The sequence below is a fragment of the Electrophorus electricus genome, chromosome 6, assembly GCF_041902795.1.
Source record: "Electrophorus electricus isolate QZ-2024a chromosome 6, ASM4190279v1, whole genome shotgun sequence".
Classification (NCBI taxonomy): Eukaryota; Metazoa; Chordata; class Actinopteri; order Gymnotiformes; family Gymnotidae; genus Electrophorus; species Electrophorus electricus.
Window position 1 is genome coordinate 17,619,117 of NC_137502.1, and position 21,405 is coordinate 17,640,521.

The window sequence follows — 21,405 nt, forward strand, 5'->3', positions numbered from 1 at the left end:
GACCTGGAGTCATAATGGGCTGTACTCAATGCAGCAATGCAGCTGATAACCAGTAGCTTCACCATCACCCAAAGGGGTACATTTGCCATAGACAGTGTCTTCAAAGATGACAAGGAATAGGTACATGAGCCTTATATTCAGGGCAATGTTGCTTAAGAAGGGACTGCTTCTTTTTTACTTCAGCTTGTGTTTCAAACAGACTCTAAAACATTGAGGCGCTACAAAAACTTAAACTACAGCAGCACAACCTAATAATGTCTCAGAAATTCACCCTTCTTTCTTTCTCTCACACACTTCCATTTTATACTTTAACTTATCTATCTTTATAGACACACACATATAATAAAACTGTAAACTGTACCTTAAAAAAGTATTACTGGGCTACTTGGATTCCATAGGAACATTAATCTTAAATGTCCAATTACTGGCCTTTATTGGAAAATGAGGAAAAGGAAGCCACAATGATCAAGAAAATGCCAACAAACACTGCCAGTGATCTCACAGAGTCACACGTGTTGCTGTGTATGGCAGGAACTCTAGAATGTTCTTGCCCATTTTCACACTGGTCCATTTGGCTCATCAGTTTTGTTGTTTTTCCCTTCAGAACATTCTAAAGCCGAGGGCCTTTTCTGGAGTGTGCTTAATCAGTGTGCAGGCAAGGTCAGTATATCATCTTGTAGGAGGTCATAGAGGAAAGGTGGAAAAGAGTGCATGGTTTGGCCATCTGTCTGAGTGCTAAAGACAGAGCACCAGTGCATGTTTCAGAAGATCACAAGTCTACATACTGCAACCAACTGCTGGGCCAAACTACTAATCAATCTGTAGTTGCACTGAGCACGCTCAAATACTCTCTGCACTGTAAAACTTCAAACTCATGCAAGACAAATTTACATGTAGAACAAATGTAGATCTGTGGCTTTTCATATGAGCAAAGGAACAGGATTACATCTACAAAGTGTTAATTCTGGATGGTAACACTTGGGCAAAACACAGAGAGTGGCATGTTCCCTACCCTGACTCCATCCATTCATACATTTTAACAAAGCTCAGTTACCTGCCTACTAAGATAACAGCCTGAGAGGATTTAACTAGGAGGGTAGTGCGTTATCAAGTACCGGACCTGAAACCTTGCACTGTACTGAACCCTACACAGAAAGAGCCCTCAGGGGAGGACAGGGCCCAACTGAGGATATAAATATCCAATCGCATAGTTGATAACTGCCCAGCTTTTTGAGAGCAGAATGCAAAGAGAGAGATTAATGAATGCTCAGTTTGCATGCAGAGCAGCGACAGAGCTGAGTGCCTGTCCACGGCCACAGCAGACCCATCCATCATGGAGGAAGGCAGAGAAGCCACCACCATGGCAGAGATGCTGAATTATCCTTCTGATATGAGATTATATCACCATCTCCAACCCAGTCAACCGTGTGACACACATTCTGCACAAAGTATACACACATGCACATGAGCACACAAGTACACATACATGTGTGCACATGAACGCACAAACACATATACAGAACTGCATAAATTGTAGGGTCTGAATATGAAAGTTTAATGCTAAGTTATGCAATGCTTTAAATCATGTATGCCATTGTTTGTGTTTTTCTAAGGCAACATCAAGAGTTGCACACACATATGAACACACATACACACACACCACAGCCTTCAGATTATGTCACTGTACTGCTATTATTATCCTTGTTTATCTTGACTAAACATGGGGAATATGTGAACGAAAATTTTGCTGTTTTACATATCATCTGCCATTACTTTATGAAAACAAATGCGCCCAAGCAATTTGTCGTGGTCCAGCCTAAATACACACACACACTCACACCCACACACACACACACATATGCACACACACCCACACTGTAATAAAGCCCATGTCACTGATTGCTGTGAACACATCAATAAATGGTGGCATGGGTGTCCTGCAAATAATAACGGGAACCCAGGAGTCCAATGAGAAGAATTTCAGTACTGACACTTGAGCATGTAGGCATCTGTGTGTGCGTCTGCGTTTGACAGAATGCGTGTTTGTGGGTGCACAAGCATGTGTCTGTGTGTGTGTGTGTGTGTGTGTGTCTGTGTGTGTGTGTGTGTGTGTGTGTGTGTGTGTGCATTTAGGCTGGACCACTACAAATTGCTTGAGGAGGAGAATGGATAAACAAATAAGCAAAATAGATACAAAGCTTAAGCGCCAGAGTGAGAGAACAGAAGTCAGGTAAGAGGATGAATTCAAAGAACAGATGGAAGCACAGAGAGAGACAAAGAGAGACAGACAGACAGAGACAGAGAGTAAGATGTAAAGAGAGAAGGGCAGAAAGACAGAAAGATAAAGAGAGACAGTGTGTGTGTGTGAATAAAACAGATAGAGATGATACATCTAAAAAGTGGGGAAAGGAAGGGAGAGACCAGAAGGATTTAAAAATAAAGAACAGATATGAGAGCATGCACATGAAACACAGTGATGGGTACATGGAGAAGCAGAGAACATGAAAGATGGCGAGAACAAATAAAAAGAGAAGGGAAACGGCCACGTCTCATTTCTTGCTCCATTTATTCTCAAACTGGGACTGCAGTGCTTCTCCTAATAGCAGCTCTTCCTAATCATTACGCAAAAGACAAACGTACTGCAGTTGATGAGAGTGTGTGTGCATGTGTGCACGCGTGTGCGCGCGTGTGTGTGTGTGCGTGTGTTAGCACACTGCATTGCTTTAGAAAAGCTCGCATTTATAGGATGGAAAACCCTTTCTACATGGCCTCTTACACACCACTGCTGAATGTGATCTGCTGGCATTACAAACACAGCTGATCTATATAAGACAGCATGAAAAGGAATACAGACACAATCACAGACAGAGGGGTTTTAGCCAGAGCTCCCACTACTGTATATTTCCTGTATATCAAAAACTCAAGTAAAACCAACCTTTTTTAGAAAGCCACTCCTCATAGTGACACTTAACTGCACTATTTTTGGACAGTTTGCAGCCAGCTTCACAGGCCAGAGCAGTGTCAGGGAGACACTCTCTGAAACCACTTTCACAACAAACATTTGACAAAGTTAAATAATATGCTATACTTTGCAGTTATGTACAGCATCCTTCTTAAAACAAGAATATTATATGTCAACTTTCATTATCTGAGCACAGTAATTGGCTAACATTCTGCATTTGTGAACAGACAACCTAAGACCTATTGCCACAAAAATATGCAACATTTTTTAAACCAGTCAGTAAGCCATTTTGAATATAAGCATTTTAGGTTAAGAGCCTACATCCCACACTCTAACATCTTCTAATACAGTTATTCCATAGTATCCTTTTGAAGAATGCTTTAGAAGTGTTACCACTAGCTTTCCTGCAAAAATGACAATCCAACAAGGATCCAACAGCGAAAAGTCAGCCTATGTAGACATGGGAGTAGAAATGCTGCCCAAATCTTACCTCAATGAGGAAATCCCCTGTCCGAAGCCCTGCCTGCCAGGCAACCCCTCCCTCATCCACTGACTCCAGGTACTGTAGGGCAGGAAAAGCAGGAGTAGGAGTGAACTCTTCGATGGGCGTGTCCGCTGGGGTCAGGGTGGGGGGAAGAAATGGGGGGAGGGTCAGTGCTTAGGCTACTGCTCAAATTATGCAATTCTGTTTTTTTGGTACAATAGCAGATATGCAAAATTAGCATATTCATCTAGAGCAAAGGCTAAGGCAGTGGTTCTCTCCTGGAGTGCTAAAAAACCCATGCACAGTGTAGTTTTGTGGATTCCCTGCTCTAAGACCTTTAGGTCAGGCCATCAGGTGTTTACCCTGAGCTGTATGAAGAAAATACATCCGCTGGCACTGCAAAGCCCTGGTGCAGAGGTACAGCGCCCCCAGATGGACTGTGAATGGAACAATTACAAACCAACTATTTGCTGATTCTATTTTCATAGAATTTTTACAAGAGACGTTCCAGAGCATGGAACATAAAACATAAAACACCTCACAATGGCACCTTAAAAATGTATACTGAGTACCAAAATCAAATCATGTATATCAAATCATGTATATCATAAATCAGTATATCAAGTGCAGTAATTCTAAAGGACAAACGAGGTCATGAAAGTATTATGGTGTATATGTTTTGTAGGTTGGTCAGACTTTACAAAGTATATGCAAAGAGCAGAATTAATACTTGTGTATCCGAACGATAACCCCTTAAACACACACACACATGCATGCATGCACACGCGCACACACACACACACACACACACACACACACACACACACACACACACACACACACACAGTGCTCTCTGTGCACTTGGGCTGAGCTTCCGTCCTTGTGGATGCAAAAAGCAGCGGTGTCACTTCACATTCATCACACCATACTGTAACACACACACACACACACACACACACACACACACAGTAGGGAGTTTTAGTGTTTGTGAGAGCGAGTAGGAGATATGGACAGAGAAACAGTAGACTCACTATGCTTCTCTCTATATATTTCTCTCCTTCTTTTCCTTATGTAAAGAGCAAGAGTAGACAGCACTGATAGACCATAGTTAAACAAATCTGACTCACAGTTTCAACTCTGCATATTTAAAGATGACATAGTGGGATAAATCATACAACAATGAATATACACTTGTAGTATATTCATGAATGAATATACACTTGTAGTATATTCATGCTGATGTTAGTGTCTCAGGCTCTCAAATCTGAAGGAAAACATACAAGCACTCACTGAAACACTGTGTGTGTATGTGTGTGTGTGTGGGTGTGTGTGAGAGAGAGAGAGAGAGTGAGAGAGAGAGAGAGATAGAACACATGTGGTATGTACAAGATATATCAGAGCAAGGAAGGACTGCATTAGAAAAAAGTAACAAGCCCAGCTGGTTTAACTGAAGTTTAACAGTACTACAAAAAGAAAGATTCAACAAGTCCATGATCTCAGCAGCAGTGATAACACAGCCACGTTTAAATTTATAACTGTATAGAACATGCCTACAGATATGAACAGATAAGAACAGAAAGACAGAAGAGTGGTGCTGAGATTGTATAGCAAGATGAAGGGGCATTGCCGTCTCTTGAGTACACGGCGTGGGTGTTGTGCGTTCATCAGGAGGGGTGTGAAGGGGGATGCTGACATAAGGTGAGAACCAGGAAGAGACGGAGGCTTACCTTTAGCTCCTCGGAGCACGAACCCAAATCCCTCGTTGTCCTTTTTTTGCAGGACCACGGTCTTTTCGTCTATCACGCAGTCACTGTGGAGGAAATTGCGCGCGTAGCGCCCGTTATTACATCCCATCATCCTCATCATCGCCACCGCCTTTCGGCCCGAGTGCAGGTTCATGGTGACAGTCACCGGCCACCCGGGGCGGCGGGGGGACGGGTGGGACGGAGGGGACAGAACACTCTACTTTAAATTAATAGGGTGACGACGACGAACGACGACACGCCAGACCGGCGGCCGCATCCCCCGAAAAACGCCACCTCCTGTCTTCCTTTTCCGTGAGACAACAGAGCCGTCACCCGTGCGGGAGCGACGCGCTGAGGCCCGAGCCAGCGACACAGTGTGACGTCGGTAAGAATCATTACCAACTAAATAAATTATGAAAGCAGCAACGGATGAGGAGCGGGGCAGCGAAAACAGAGCAGGTAAATGAGTGCACGCAGCAGTAGGACCAGGCAATGGGAGGATGAAGGCAGCATGAAAGCGCAGGCCCGTTTCGCGAGATCTTGCATGTGTGCGTGCTTCTCCAGTCATCGACGGAGCGGTGAAAGAAGAAGCGGCTGGCTGCACGTGAATGACATCTTCATTAACGCAGCTCTTGGCAACACAAGACAAAACTAGGATTTCTCTACTACGCGCGCAGTGTAAGAGGCAGAAAAGGATCCGTTAGGCACGTTTAGAGCGCTCCTCATGTAGTCCATAAGAATGTGCGTTAATAAAAAACTTTCAGCCGATGTAAAATTTATACAACCCTCTCCGGATCCGTCAAATCAATTACAAAGATGTTGTAGCGCAGCGATTCATGTCGTGATGAACGGGTAGCGCTCGTGCGCACACTCCTTCCAGGGGTCTCTCTCCGTACTTGTTTCTTTCTTAGCGCTCGCTCTCGCTTTTTCCCCGTCGCGACCTGTCGATGCAGCTGGCTGTCAGCAGTTCCGGTTGTCGCTTGTACAGTTCAGTAAGCTAAGGGAGTGCAGCCTGTTCCAGGGCGCGTCAGCATCCTCTTTAGTTTGCCCGTTTACGTAACGGTGGCAAAAACACTGGTAGAATCTGCTTACACGATTTGTATGACGTTGTCATTGCCTGCGCAATAAAAAAAAAACTGTAAAGTATGTAACTTCTCGTGATATACGCCTTATCGGAACTTATAGTGTAGGTTGCAAGTTGCTGTTTTTTCTGTTTGGGTTCTATGTGATTATGTTTACGTGTGTGTCTGAGAGAGAGAGAGAGAGAGAGAGAGAGAGAGAGAGAGAGAGAGAGAGAGAGAGATAGATAGATAGATAGATACTTCTGCAGTCCTAGCAACAGCGCGGGGGATGCTTAGTTGCCTTAGCAACGCAATCTGTTTTTAAAGACGCCACGCTGATGCAGGAGCAAGAGACAGGTTATCTGACACCGCTGCAACACGCATGTAAATTCCGACGGTTGTCCTCTCCTTTGCTATGCCGAAGCTTCGCTGCAATTGTCGTGTCCTCCTTTTTCTTTTACAGCGCGTGAACGACCGCTGTGCGACTGCGGAAGCTAAACTGTTATATCTTCTGAGGAGCGTGGTGACCAACTCACCAGCCCAAAGGGTGAAGAAGAAGACAAACAAAATTACGGACAATGCAATCTAACTTAAGACAGTAGTCATACACCGTAATCTGTTTCCTGAACGCATCGTGTAAAGATCAGTAACAATTTGTGTAAATTCAGCAATTCTTTAAGTCAGCATGACTTAAGAGGCATCGCTTTCATCACAATGAATAATTTAAAGAAATAAAGCCCAGAGTAGGCCTAGACAAATAACGATTATTGACTTCCTGTTACTGCTGACCTATTCAGATGATGTATTCAGTGAAACTATCAGATCCCCCCCCCCCCCCCCCCCCCCCTTCCATATCCTGGCATGGACAGTATGCAGTTCATGCAAAATGTAATGGCACCTTCTGTCAGTTTTAAAAAAAAAAAAACCCAGATGAATATTTCCTCAAAAAGAGGAGTCATGGCATTCCAGCCCCTGGGGAAATTCAGCTCAAGTTTGAAAGAGCAGGTTTTAAATGATCTCATTAAAAAAACAATTTCATTGCAAAACTATGAAGTGCACTTAGCTCAGAGTTGGTGAGGAATAAATATCACTATTCGATAAATTTCTCCATCAGACTCAACAAGCCTGCGTTTTCAAGCTTTTCTCAACCTTGATACTGATGCTGTCAATTTGACATTAATGATGCAGTCGCGTGTTATATATGGTGTTGTGTGGAACAGAATTGGTGGGAAACACCAATGACAGTTCATACTGGTTGGGTTTGCTGCTAAATAATGGCATTCCTACTCTGTTAACTCCTAACACCTAAAAGTACACCCTGTCCAGGAGATTAGAGAAGACTGTACTCTCTCATAGAAAAACCTCTGTACCTCTGGTGATGTTACAAGAGAGAATACTTGTTCTAGAAAGTTCTAGAATGGGCCCAGTTCTCCTTCATATGGAAGATTCTACTCTATACAGTACAATAGAATACAATACAACAGAACAGCACAGTACAGTTCAAGATCTTCTCATATGGTTTTCTGGCAGCTAACACTGCATTCATTAATGCATTTCTGTATAGTTGCCTGGGTGCATTCCTAAACAAGAGCCCTGTGACTGGTGTGGCCTAGAGCCTGGTTACTAATGTACATGGTGTACACCATTACACGGTGTAATGGTCAGGCCCAGACTGATGAGCATGGCTCCTGGGTCACTGCCTCCAACCAGTTCTTTGTGGAGCTTGTCAAGCAGAGAATTCACATATTTGTCCTGGTTTTACTGACCCTGTTGCTGCCGGACACATCACAGGCTCTCTAAAGCAAAGTGCGAGGAAAAAAGGAGTTGGCTCACAACCCCAAAAATAGATGAGAGAAAAGAAAAACCCAGTGAAAATGTGTTCCCAGCAGCACACACAAGCATTTTGCCCAGCTGCAAAGACGTCTTGCGTCACACAAGATTCTGTGGCATCACACGATTTTCCTCTTCTTTCCTTCGCCTCTGTTCCTGTCTACAAATGTCAGTAGAGGTATTTCACAGCAATGCAACAGAGAGCGGTACAGTCTCCTCAGTCCCCTGGGGTGGGGGGGTGGGGGTCCAGGCCTGGTTTAAGATAATACTGTTAACTCATTCATACATTTTGTCACAGCATGGCACTATTGAAGATACAAATATTTCCAGATTAATAGAGGGCACTGTGGAGGAGTTCATTGTTTTGTTTTGAGGCTCTGATTTATAATGCTTTTGTTGACTGCAGTAATGCAAACTCCACACCCATACACACACACACACACACACATTTAGCAGACAGTCATAAGGCTGTACCTAGAGGCATCGAAGCTGTCGTAGGAGCCCACAGTGTAGTGTCTGAACAGCTTCTTCCTGTCTGCCCGGTCCACTCGGCCCTCTGGGATAAAACCAATAAAAGCACATGATCGGTAACCAATGGAAGAGCACTTAATCAGTCACCTTATCACAGAATTATATCATCAATCAGTTTCACTATTTTAACTGGGAGTCAGTCAGCCAAATCAAATCATACTGAGTCAAGTCAAGAGAGACTCCCACAGGAATTGTACACAAATCGATGTAATTGATGCCATGGGAGGAAAGAGAGGAGCCCTGAAAAACCAAGTGCTCATCAGTATGTTTGGGGCCCAGCCAAGTGTTACAGCTCAATATACTCACCACAGAGACTCACAGCAAGTGTCAGTACACCTGCAAAGTCATTCAGCACACCTGCTCAGGTGGCCTTCGCTGCACAATTTATCAGCATCCCAACCTGAATGTACTATACCCACCTAGTGTATTTTCAGTATTCCTTGTACACAGGACAATCCATAATTCTAAGACCAGGCCTAACGTACACCTAGAAGCGATTGTTCCTGATAGTGCACAGTGCCTGAAATCCCCTTAAGGTGCCATTGTGCCCTCTTGGTCCTACAGGGTCTTACATTAAACTCTGGCTGCCCTGAAGAACCACAGTCCAGAAGAGTCTGGTTATGTTCTTGCTCTAATATCTCTAATAATCCTAGTAGTTACTTTGGGCATATTTTATTAAGTCTGGCCTTAAATCTCATCTCTCAGTCTACCTCCCCTATGAGACCTGCCTCATCTAAGAAGCCATGTAGGAAGCCGTGTGGTTGTTTACAACAGTGACTAAATTGGAAGAAATATTTACCAGTCAATATGAACTAAATAAACACTAGTTAGCTATATTTTTAGAATAATTTGTAAAAAATGATCCTAAGATTATGTGACTGTTGTATGATCTTTCAAAATGTGTTTGTCCATTTCTACTGCTTACATTGATATTTTGCGAAACCTAGTGTTAGCTTGATAACGTATGAATAGCTAGTAATGTATTATGAATTTTGCAAAAGTTTTTACGATAGAAGTAGTGAACTAAGCTGGTGGTGTGAAGCTTACATATGTGGTAGCGTTAGCTCGCAGTTGAGTAATTTAGTAATGGTTTTGACATGGAACTATTTGATTTGGCTAGCATTTACTGTTAGCTACCTAGCTAACATATTTAGTAGCTAGCTTTATTACTTTACTGTTTTGATGTTTCTATTCTAAGCATGTACCATTTTGAACTGTGTGTTTTAGTGGAGATTCTGGCTAATAAGATAAGGCCCTATTCACACCATTCATTAACATACATCTTGAGTTATGTGATCACACGGGACCGGCAAAAGAAATAATTATTTACACCTGGCATTTTGAATGTCTCGAATGCTCGTGATCGGATTTCTTATGTAATTCCTACTGAAGTACGTGTGATTTATATTTAGCTTCTACATCACTCTTCCACTGCATTGATTTCCAGATATAAATGTTCCACGAATCTTTAATCATATTCCAGTATGGTGTATTACAAACTTTTCCATGTTGTGGACTGCTAGGCCAATTTATAAATGAAAGGAAAAAAGGAACTACGAGTAGCACTTGTGTTCATCAGCACTCCATTAGCCTACCTTGCTTAACTACATGCAGAGTGATTTCCAAATGCTCATGTGCAAAAGCACAACTCAAAACCAGATTCCCAGTAAACCAGTTCTCAAGTTACAATTGTTTAGATAGTATTCTTAACGTTAATGTAAGGTAGTGTTATTAACAGTTAGAACTGCTTAAGTGGAGCATGTTCTGTTTCTTTGTTATTCTTAGTTGTGACGTTGCTTCCGTAAATTCAATAGTTTTACTTCTGGAAGGTGAGCAATTCTGATTTTATCCTTGTAAAAAATTCATGTTAATCTTTGGAAAACATCAAACATCCAGCAATGTCTCGGACAGATTAGACATGTATTAACCTCTATGTCATTTATTTGGTAGTAATCAATCATTATTTTCTACTTCACTCTTGTGATTCTATATCTTTAAATTGCTAGCTAATCTGGATTTAAGGTATTGGCTGTTTATGTACTTTATTCAATCCCTCGAAAAGCTGTTTATGTACTTTATTTCTTTAAAATGTTAGGTAGGGAGATGTATAAAGGTTAGAATATGTGCCATGTTTTATGTTTTCTGTAAATTTTAGTTTTATGTGCGCTGTCTAGTGCAAGCAAAACAACATAAAATGAAGGGGCTAATAATACTAGCTGTAACTTGTTTTATCAGCGGCTTTAAAAAACTAAACTTGTTTGACACGACAACCATTTTATTTCTTGAAGAGAGAAACTGCTGCCTGTTACGGGCCGAGAGACAGAGAGGAGCTTTACAATAAAGCAGCACGAACCAGCTGATACACCACAGTTTTCTATCCCATGCTTTTCTTTATTCCATCAAACAAAACGCAGGGCCGCAGAGAAAGGAATGGTTACATCTTTGGTGACGTGACCTGATTGAGGTGTGAAGATCAGAAGGCAGTGTTGTTTCTCTTGGACAGAATACCCTTTATTTCACCTTCTAAAGCTTTAAAAACATACAATTTTATGGGTGAATTTGTGTCATGGGGGAAGTGACTCCATGTTGGAGATTATCGCTGAAGGTCCCTTATACACTTTGTGGAATATGAAGGCTGAAAAATAGCATGTGCAGTGAGTGTCAGTAACACAGTTTCTTCTTTTTTTTTTCATTGCTTTTATTTAATAATGGATTGGTTCCTGAAAAAGTGTTTAGCTATTAAATAAAAGGGGAGACAAAAGAATAATGCAGGGAATTTCTTAAATAACTCCCCTTTACCTACTCACAAGTGAACCTTGTCCCAATACACCCTGGTTGCCATGGGACTCATCCAGAATCCCTCATAGCCAAAGTCAACAGGCCAACTAGTGGAGATTATGATGGAAGAAAGTGCAACACCAGCCCTACCTAGGCCTACTTAGTTATATGTGGGCAGCCACCCAGTTATGTCAGCTCTCACACTTTCACCAGCCCAGCAGCAATGCCCTCATAGTATGCTGTCACTTCTATGGCTTGCCCTCCCACTCCTCACTTGGAAAGTCCTCATGCCTACTCTTCTCTGTACAGACTCAGCCACATCCTCTCGCAAATCCAGGTCCCATTGAGTATGCCAGCAGTTGCTTGACATTATCCCCAATATGGATTTGCACAAACACACCGAGTAAAGAATGTGCAGGTGTTTAATGGCAATCTTGATAATAGTATCATAGATGACTGGATCAGAGATATGCTGGATTTCCTGGATGCTGGAGGCTTTCACCCCCATCTTGCTTTTGCCACAGTGGTCTGTTACCTGAGCAGTGAAGCAAGGATGCTAGTGATGAACTTACCTGCCCATGAACAGATGTCAGTTAGGGCATTTGATGAGCTGAATATAATGATGCCCAGATATCTGTCGACCCCCTTGCAGACTTCTGTGAGCAAAGCCAAAAACCTGGTGAGTCACCTTGCTCATATGCTATTGAACTGGAACCTACTTTGTGTGCAGCCGTAGAATCCCAGAATGAAGGTTAGCCTTTCCCAGACCATGATGTTAAGTTGATTCGTCAGTTTTTTTCAGGGATTAAATGACAAGGATGTTTACCTAAGCACAGTGCCTATTAAGTCAAGACTCTCCTCGTTTAGAGAGCTCCAGGCAGTGGTACGTGGCCTAGCTCATGAAAGTAGGAGGTTTCTGACCAAGCCCAAGAAAACCCAGTCAGTCAGATGTATGCACAAAGAGGAGACCATGGTCCCAAACCAAAACCTGAGCACACAGGTAAACAAAACCCAGATTTGTAAGAACTCACTGAGCTTGTATAGAAGAAGTGCAGTTGAATAGGCTAGCTCAATTGGAGGCTAAGTTAGCTAAACCCAATAGGCCAGTAGTAGAACTGCTAAGTTTGACTAAGAACAAGCTAGAGTTCATTTGCCACAGATGTAGGAAACTGGGTCATGTTGCACGCTTTTGCAGGGCTATTATGGTAGGACAGGACCAAGGCTAAGCAGTAAGTGCTAGTGAGACTAACCAGCCTTTAAATGCCTAGAACCTGTGGTAACTGGGGCAACCATGGGTTGTCAGCAAAGTCTGCCTGGTGTTTATGCAACTGCCACTCAAAAATGAAATGCCTTAGTAATGAAAGAGATGTGGTAGTGAATGTGTGTCAGGCCCTCATTGATTCAGGATTTCAGGTCACAACAATCCCTGAAATGTTTTGTAAGAAATACCCCAGGCTTTTGTCAGTGAGTCTCAAACCCACTGATATGCCCATAGAAATAGCAATGGGCCAGCAGGTGCCATTTTACGATGTGCTGCACATTGACCTCCAACTCCTCTATGTTTAACAATGTCCCAGCATTTGTTGTTCCAGAAACAAATTACATCATATAGTTAGCAGACATCATATGGTTAGCAGGTCCTCTCCAAAGTGAGGCAAAGTCACCCTGAGTGGTATTCCTGAGTGGCATTGATAGCTGTAGTGAAAATCAATGAGAAAGAAACAGATGGTACAATTGGCACTGTAATACTTGCAGGACACCATAGATCCCCCCCTGGTAAGGAAATAAATCTGAGCTGTAATACATACAGAAGACACACGGGTATGCTATAAACAGCATTAGTTGAAAGTTTGCCCTTCCAAAAGCTTCCAGATGGGTTGATTGTTGCTTGTGTTCTGGCCAATGTGGAAAAGGGATTTTTTTTCCTTCTAGGGTAATGAACCTCTCTACAAACCCTGTTACTGTTAGACCACATACCACTATTGCAGCTGAGTTTGTATTGGAAGATGTCTGAATCTGCTGGTGAAGTGAGTACGATGAGTGATTCCAAGCATTAAAGTGACACCATTTTTCCAGAGGGAGGAAATGCAAAAAGAGGTGGGACAGGCAATGGAGGGAGAGGCAGCCAAACAGTTTTTCTTTCTGTGCTACACCTCAGTAGTTGTACCTTTGAGAACAGTGAACAGCATTTCTGCCTTAAGGAGCTGATAGCTTGTTCTCGACTATGTGCACACGAAGACTGCAGCATGAAATAACACTGGTTGAGACAAAGCCTTTTTGATTACCTTACAGAAGGATATCCCCAACCCAGTACCAGCAGGTCAGATGGCCATTGAGGAGATGGAGCAGGCCGGCATAATCTGCCCTAGTAAAAGGCCTTACTCATTCCCTATTGGAGTGGTTACTAAAAGTGGTGGGTCTCTTAGAATTTGTATAGACTGTTGGAAAGTAAACTCCTGCAGCACTAGAGATGCCTTCCTTCTCCCTAGAATAGAGGATACACTAGAGGCATTGGGACAAGCCAAATACTTCTCCACAGTTGACCTCACCTGTGGTTATTGGCAAGTTGAAGCATAAGACTGCTTTCAGCACTCCGATGGGGCTATTTGATGGAAACTGTATGCCTTTTGGTTAACTGAATGAAACTTCTACCTTTCAAAGATTGAGGACATTGTATTGGTGACCTGAAATTTGTGAGGTTGCTCATCTATCTAGATGACATCATTGTCTTCTCTAAAACATTTGAGGAGCACCTAGAATGGCTGCAGGTAGTGTTCAAGAGGCTGTGAGAGCATGGCTTAAAATTGAAGCTTCAGATGTCAGTTGTTGAAGGAAGTACAGTATCTTGGCTATATGGTATCAGGACCCTGAAAAAATCAGCAAAGTGAAAGACTGGCCACAGCTGACAAACCACAAAAAACTCTTGAAGTTCCCGGGCTTCTCCGTATATCACTGGTTTATACATGGATATGCCTCCACAACAGCCCCTCTTTACTATCTTACAGCTGGAGATCCAAGGAGGTGCAAAAGAGGAAAATCACCTGGTGAGGTTGAAGTCCCTTTCAAATGGACCACAGCTCCTGTTTTAGGATATCCTGTTTACAGCCTACCTTACTTGCTGCAGGCTGACACAGGAGAAGGTCTGGGAGCAGTTTTGACCCAAGTCCAAGGAGATGCTGAGTGAGTCATAGCATACGCGAGCAGGGGCCTCACCCCCATCTGAAACCTGCTACCCTGGTCATAGATTGGAGCTCTTATCACTGAAATGGACAGTCACAGATAAATTCTTTGAACACCTTTATGGCAGTAGGTTTACAGTACTGACAGACAATAATCCCCTTAAGTATATAATGTCCACAGCTAAGCATACATTTACATTTATGGCATTTTAACTGACACTTTTATCCAAAGAGACTTACAATTATGACTGAATACAACTTGATCAATTGAGCATTAAGGACCTTGCTCAGAAGCCCAACAGTGGCAACTTGAACTGACAACCTTATGATTACTAGTTGAGTACATTAATCACTGAGCTACCACTGCTCCCTTGATGCCACTGGACAGGTCTTGGTGTCACAACTGGCCATATTTAATTTTGATATTAACTACCTAACTGGAAAAGTCAATTCCAATGCTGATGCCTTATCCAGACTGTCATATGGAGAGTTCCAGACTGTGTTGAGCATGTGCACACTGTGTGTATTGCCCCCCATGTGATACAGCTGTGGGAGGTAATAGGGTTATTGGGGTGACACCAAGTCAGGTGGAAAGCACTGGAAGTCCTATGGAACCTGTTCAAACTCTGGTGGCTGGTGATACTTTTAATGGGAAGGGCACTGATGTTTTACTGGGTATGACTAAATAGGAAGTCAGGGCGAATCAAAAAGCTGATCCAGTGATTGTTGCTGACTTGCAAAGTAAAGAGCATGGTACCAGGCTTGTAGGTGATGAGCTGCTGGGGGGTAGACTGCACAAGGAGGGGATGAGGTTAGTTGTTAAAGATGGTATTCTGTATTGGCGAATAAGAGCTTGCCAAGGTAAAGTTGTGGACCAGCTAGTCTTGCCAGAAAAACATAGGCTGCAAGCATAGGCTGCTCTTCACAATGACTGAGGTCACTTCAGAGTTGATCAGACATTTGCATTAATTAGAGAGCGTTTTCATTGGCCGCAAATGTTTCATGATGGTAAAGTAGGGTGTAAGCAGTGCAAAAAGTTCTGCTTCAGGAAAACACCCATTGCAAGGCTGAGGGCTCCACTGAACAGCATTCATACTAGTGCACCCCTAGAGTTAGTTTGCATAGATTTTCTCATGCTTGAGAAATCCAAGGTTGGAGTAGAAAACGTACTGGTGACCATTTCTCACGGCTCGCTCAAGTACTGTGGAGACACTCCATATCACCCTCAAGGGAATGGCACCACTGAAAGTTTCAACAGAACACTGCAGAAACATTAGGCAAACTGCCACCAAACCTATGTCCCAATGGCATAAATATGTTGATGCAAAGACACATGCATATAATTGCTCCTTCCTTGACTCCACCAGTCACAGTCTTATTTTTCCTAATGTTTGTAAGATATCAAAGGTTGCCAGTCGATCTGATGTTTGTCCTGTTACATACTACAGGTGCTTGTGAGTATACAGAGTATGCCAGAGACCTCCAGGAGTGCCTGACTCATGCACATGATCAGGCCAACTGCATGTCCAGATAGGTAAAAAGATGAGAAGCACTATGATCGAAAGGCCAGAGCAAGATCATTTGAGCCTGGAGACAGGGTTCTTGGTAATGTGTGAAATAAAGAGACTAGGCTGCATGACTGCTGGGAACCCCATCCATATCTGCTAGAAAAAAAATGAAGCTATACGTTGTCCATCCTTTCTCTTCCATCCTTCTCAGGATGGCCTTCTCCCAGCCATAGACAAAGACACCAGACACTAATGAGTCTCAAGATGATTACACTCAACAGACAAAAGGAGCATACTTACTGGTTTGGGTGATGGATGCCAGGATGAGGTTGACAGTGAGGTGGAGGAACAAGCCGAAGGGTCAGTGGAAGGTAGACTTTCCACCAAGTGCTGATGCCGAGGAGGGGGAATCAAATGCTTGATTCTCAGGTGGAGATTGATGTGAACCAGACAATTCCAGCAGCGTTCCAGCCACAGAGGGTGTTCCTAATCCACTAGCAGTATCTCAAGAGACAGTATCCTGTCAGAGAGAGGTGTGCCACAAATAAACTGTCCCTTGAACTGCATGCCACTGAAGCCAAAACAGAGAAGGCATGCATGATCTGGAAATGGGCCAGGCTACCAGGAAGGAATGTAGAGTAATGTAATTTATTTGGTGGGAATTAATCATTATTTTCCACTTTACTCCTGTGATTCTATAGCTTTAAATTGCTAGCTAATCTGGATTTGAGGTAAAAATGTTAGTTAGGGAAATGTATAAAGGTTAGAATATGTCCCATGCTTTATGTTTTCTGTCAATTTAGTATATAGTATATATTTTAAAAATATATATAGTGTGTGTGTGTGTGTATGTATGTATGTATATATATATATATATATATATATATATATATATATATATATATATATATATATATATATATATATATATATATATATATATATTAAATTAATTCAATACCCCACACATGGATCCTAGAATGAATGAGGCTGTATAACATCAACAGGACACAGCCTCCATCAAGAACTCCATGGAGCTCTGGAAGACAGCCATAGAGGCCAACTTCAAGCCAATAGTATGAGTTACTTGGACGTACGGAATTTACCAAGGAGATGCCCTGTCCCTGCTGCTGTTCTGCATGACCCTCTCAGAGAGATCATCACCAAGAGAGAATACAGATGCTGGCTACGGAATGGCGCAACCATCAGCCACCTGCTCTACATGGATGACTCAAGCTGTACACTATAATTGAACCAGACGTTGACTCACTAACCCATTTCACCAGGATATGGAGCAACAACATCGGAAAGTCATTTGGACTGGATTTGTGTGGTCTAATGGCTACAAGGACAGGGAGGAACCTAGAACAGGAAGACATCTGCAAATACCAAGTACCTTGGAATCCCACAGGCAAATTAAAATTATGGAGAGGCCACAAGGAAAGCAGCTATAGCCAAATACCTACAAAGAGTGAGGCAAGTCCTGAGAAGATAGGTGAATGCGAGGAACGCGATCTGGGATATTAACACCTATGCTCCGCCAGTCATCAGATACCCAACTGGCATAATAAGATGGCCTAAGGAGGAGACAGAAACCACTGACATCAAGACAAGGAAACTCCTCATGATGCACAGAGGGTTTCATCCCAAATCCAGCACTCTTGAGACTGTACACTAAGTATAAGGAGGGAGTCAGAGGAATAGTGAGCATCAGAGCCACTATCCAGGATGAAACAACCAAGATGCAGGAGTACACCAGGCCCCAAGTGATGAAGGGCTTATTGAGTACCTCAGAAAGGAGAAACCTGAGGAGGATGGAAATGATGAGGAGCAGGGAGCATCATGAGAAGATATGAGCTCAATACAGGCTGGGCTTGACCCCAGATGCAGGTTTCAGATCTTCAAACAAATGTAAATATTAGACAAAGATAACACAAGAAAACACAAAATGCAGTTTTTAAATGAAGGTTTTTATTATTAAGGGGAAAAAAATCCAAACCTACATGGCACTGTGTGAAAAAGTGATGGTGCCCCCCCACAAAAAAAAAACAAAACATAAATTAACTGTGGTTTAATCACATCTTTGGAAAGCTGAGTTTAATTTCTCTAGCCACACCCAGGTCTGATTACTGCCACCCCTGTTCTCAATCAAGAAATCACTTAAATAGGACCTGCCTGACAACGTGAAATAGACCAAAAGATCCTAAAAGGCTTGATGGCATGCAGCGATCCAAAGAAATTCAGGATCAAATGAGATACAAAGTAATTGAGATCTATCAGTCTGGAAAAGGTTATAAAGCTATTTCTAAAGCTTTGGGACTCCAGGAAACCACAGTGAGAGCCACTATCCACAAATGGCAAAAACATGGAACAATAGTGAACCTTCCCAGGAGTGGCCGGCCAACCAAAATTACCCCAAGAGCGCCGTGACGAATCATCCCAAGAGGTCACAAAAGACCCCACAACAACATCCAAAGAACTGTAGGTCTTGCCTCAGTTAAGGTCAGTGTTCATGACTCCACCATAAGAAAGAGACGGGGCAAAAATGGCCTTCATGATGGAGTTCCAAGATGAAAAACACTGCTGAGCAAAAAGAACATAAAGGCTTATGTCAGTTTTGCCGGAAAACATCTTGATGATCCCCAAGACTTTTGGAAAAAATACTCTGTGGACTGATGAGACAAAAGTTGAACTTTTTGGAAGGTATATGTCCCATTACATCTGGTGTAAAAGTAACACAGTATTTCAGAAAAGGAACATTCTACCACCACCATATTTTACTGTTGGTATGAAGACTTGCTGTGGTAAATGGAACCATGAATTCTGCTGTCTACCAAAAAATACTGAAGGAGAATGCCCAGGCCATCTGTTTGTGACCACAAGCTGAAGCGCACTTGGGTTCTGCAGCAGGCCAATGAGGCAAAATGCACCAGCAAGTCCACCTCTGAATGGCTTAAGAAAAACAAAATGAAGAATTGAGTGGCCTAGTCAAAGTCCTGACCTGAATCTGATTGAGATGCTGTGGCATAACCTTAAAAAGGCAGTTCATGCTCAAACCCTCCAATGTGGCCGAATTACAACAATTCTGCAAAGATGAGTGAGCCAAAATTCCTCAATAGCACTGTAAAAGACTTATTGCCAGTTATCACAAATGCTTGATTGCAGTTGTTGCTGTTAAGGGTGGCCCACTTAGTTATTAGGTTTTTTTTCCCCTTAACAATAAAAACCTTTCATTTAAAACTGCATTTTGTGTTTACTTGTTTTATCTTTGTCTAATATTAAAATATTTTGATCTGAAACATTTAAGTGTGGCAAACAAAAAAAAAGATATCAGGAAGGGGGCAAACACTCTCACACCACTAACTCACCTCGTACAAAATCCAACGGCCTATTCACTCACTATGTCCAAGCACAGTGAGCATAATGCTCTAGTGCTGGCCTCTCTTTACTGGTTACTGGTGGCTTTTAGAATTGTTTTAAAACATTTGTGACTAAGCTATTAAGCACTACATGAGGAAGCCCCTAGGTATGTTTCAGACCTGCTGTACCCATGTCAATCAAATCAAATGTATTTATATAGTACTTTTTAAAACATGTCACAAAGCAGCTTTACAAATATCCAAGCCCCCAGTGAGCAAGCCAAGGGCGACAGTGGCATGGAAAAACTCCCTAGAGCATTTGGAAGAAACCATGAGAGGAAGCAAGACTGAAATGGGGGCCATCCTCCTCTGGTGGGCATGTGTCGGAAACCCATCCCTCAAGAGAATGTTCATCAAGGGCAATGGAGAAGTAGTTGGCTGGGGTGGAGGTGTGCTGGGCTATATCAGGAGTGGTGGGAGTAGCCATGGCAGCTGAGGCGACTTGAGGCTCAGTAAAATCATGACATCGGGTAGGTATACCTTGGCAGAAAGAGAGAATAGATTATTAGGCATGTCCAGGTACGAGGGTGTGTGAATTATAATAATATGCAAATATTATTATAATAGCAAATTAAACACTATAATGTGCAAAGATGGACTCCAGCTTATCTAGCTATGGCAGCACAGCTAAAAGGATAGAGCCAGAAGGAATTACAGGCATAAGGGCACCCTGGAACATCAGCACTCCACCACTGTCAACAAACTTGAATGACAACAGAGGTGAAGTGACAGCATCATAACATCCCAGTTTACCATAACTCTCAGTGCTCATGGACCCCCAAATCTACACCTTTACCTAAGATAGGAAGTAGTTCATAAAATGCCAGACTGTACAGATAGATTTTCAGCATAGCCTTAAATATTGAGACTGTTGTCTGAGTCTCAAACATTTACAGGAAAACTATTCCATAGTCTGGGATCTTTATAGGAAAAGGCTCTGTCCCCTGCAATAGATTTTCATATTCTTGCTACTAGTAAAGAGCCTGCACCTTTCGATCTAAGCAGACGTGGTGAATCAAAATGCACTAGGAGTTCTCTAAGGTACTGTGGGGCAAGACCATTCAGTGCTTTGTAGGTAATTAGAAGTATTATATAAATCAATACGAAATCTTACTGGGAGCCAATATAAAGGAGCTAACATATGAGTAATATAATCAAATTTTCTAGTTCTAGTAAGAACTATGGCTGTTGCATTTTGAACTAGCTGGAGCTTTGTTAGGCACGTAATGGTACAGCCAGATAGTAAGGCACTACAGTAGTCCAATCTGGAAGTGATAAATGCATGGACTAGCTTTTCTGCATCATGTGAGGAGAGCATCTTCCTAATCTAAAGCAATGTTCCTGAGGTGGAGAAAGATGGTCATAGAAATTTTATTTACATGAGCTTCGAACAAGAGACTGGGATCCATAATGACTCCAAGATCTTTAACTTTTAGAAAAGATGCGATTGGGAGACCATTGAGGTTCACTGAGTAATTAGAGAGCAAGGACCTAGCTATCTCTGGGCCTAATAGAAGCACCTCTGCTTTGTCAGGATTAAGTCAGAGAAAGTTCCTCAACAACCAGTGTTTGACGTCCTTTATGCATTCGTCAATACTACCAAGATGATATATGTCTCCTGGTTTGGCTCATACATAGTTGAGTATAATCAACATAGCAGTGGAAACTAGCACAGTGTTTATGTATAATGTCACCTAGAGGTAGCATATATATATAAAAAATGCAAAGGCCCTAGAACAGATCCTTGTGGATCACCATAGCTAAACCTATTGTATGCTGAGAAGTCTCCATTTATGTTAACAAACTGGTAGCAACTGGCTAGATAAGATATAAACCAGGAAAGGGCTATTCCCCTAATCCCAACAACATTCTCAAGTCTAGCTAGTAAAATGTTGTAATCTATAGTAT

At 42.4% G+C, this 21,405-nt stretch overlaps 1 protein-coding gene and 1 long non-coding RNA gene across 7 annotated transcripts in view; one reads left to right on the top strand and one right to left on the bottom strand.

Moving 5' to 3' along the window:
- shank2a (SH3 and multiple ankyrin repeat domains 2a) overlaps positions 1–21,405 on the bottom strand; it is a 124,592-nt gene that overhangs the window by 36,361 nt on the left and 66,826 nt on the right. For 5 of the 6 annotated variants that reach the window (XM_081715881.1, XM_081715880.1, XM_081715879.1 and 2 more), the window contains 3 exons: positions 8,557–8,638; positions 5,174–5,256; positions 3,453–3,577 (listed from right to left, as the gene is read on the bottom strand). In XM_081715881.1, coding sequence (XP_081572007.1) covers positions 3,453–3,577; positions 5,174–5,256; positions 8,557–8,638 — 290 coding nt within the window. Of the gene's footprint in view, positions 1–3,452; positions 3,578–5,173; positions 5,348–8,556; positions 8,639–21,405 lie in introns of those variants that run through there. The other variant, XM_081715883.1, reaches the window with a different exon arrangement.
- Positions 5,437–7,016, top strand: LOC113580130 (uncharacterized). Its single transcript, XR_003410943.3, has 2 exons — positions 5,437–5,576; positions 6,716–7,016. It is a non-coding gene; the product is annotated as an uncharacterized LOC113580130 (long non-coding RNA).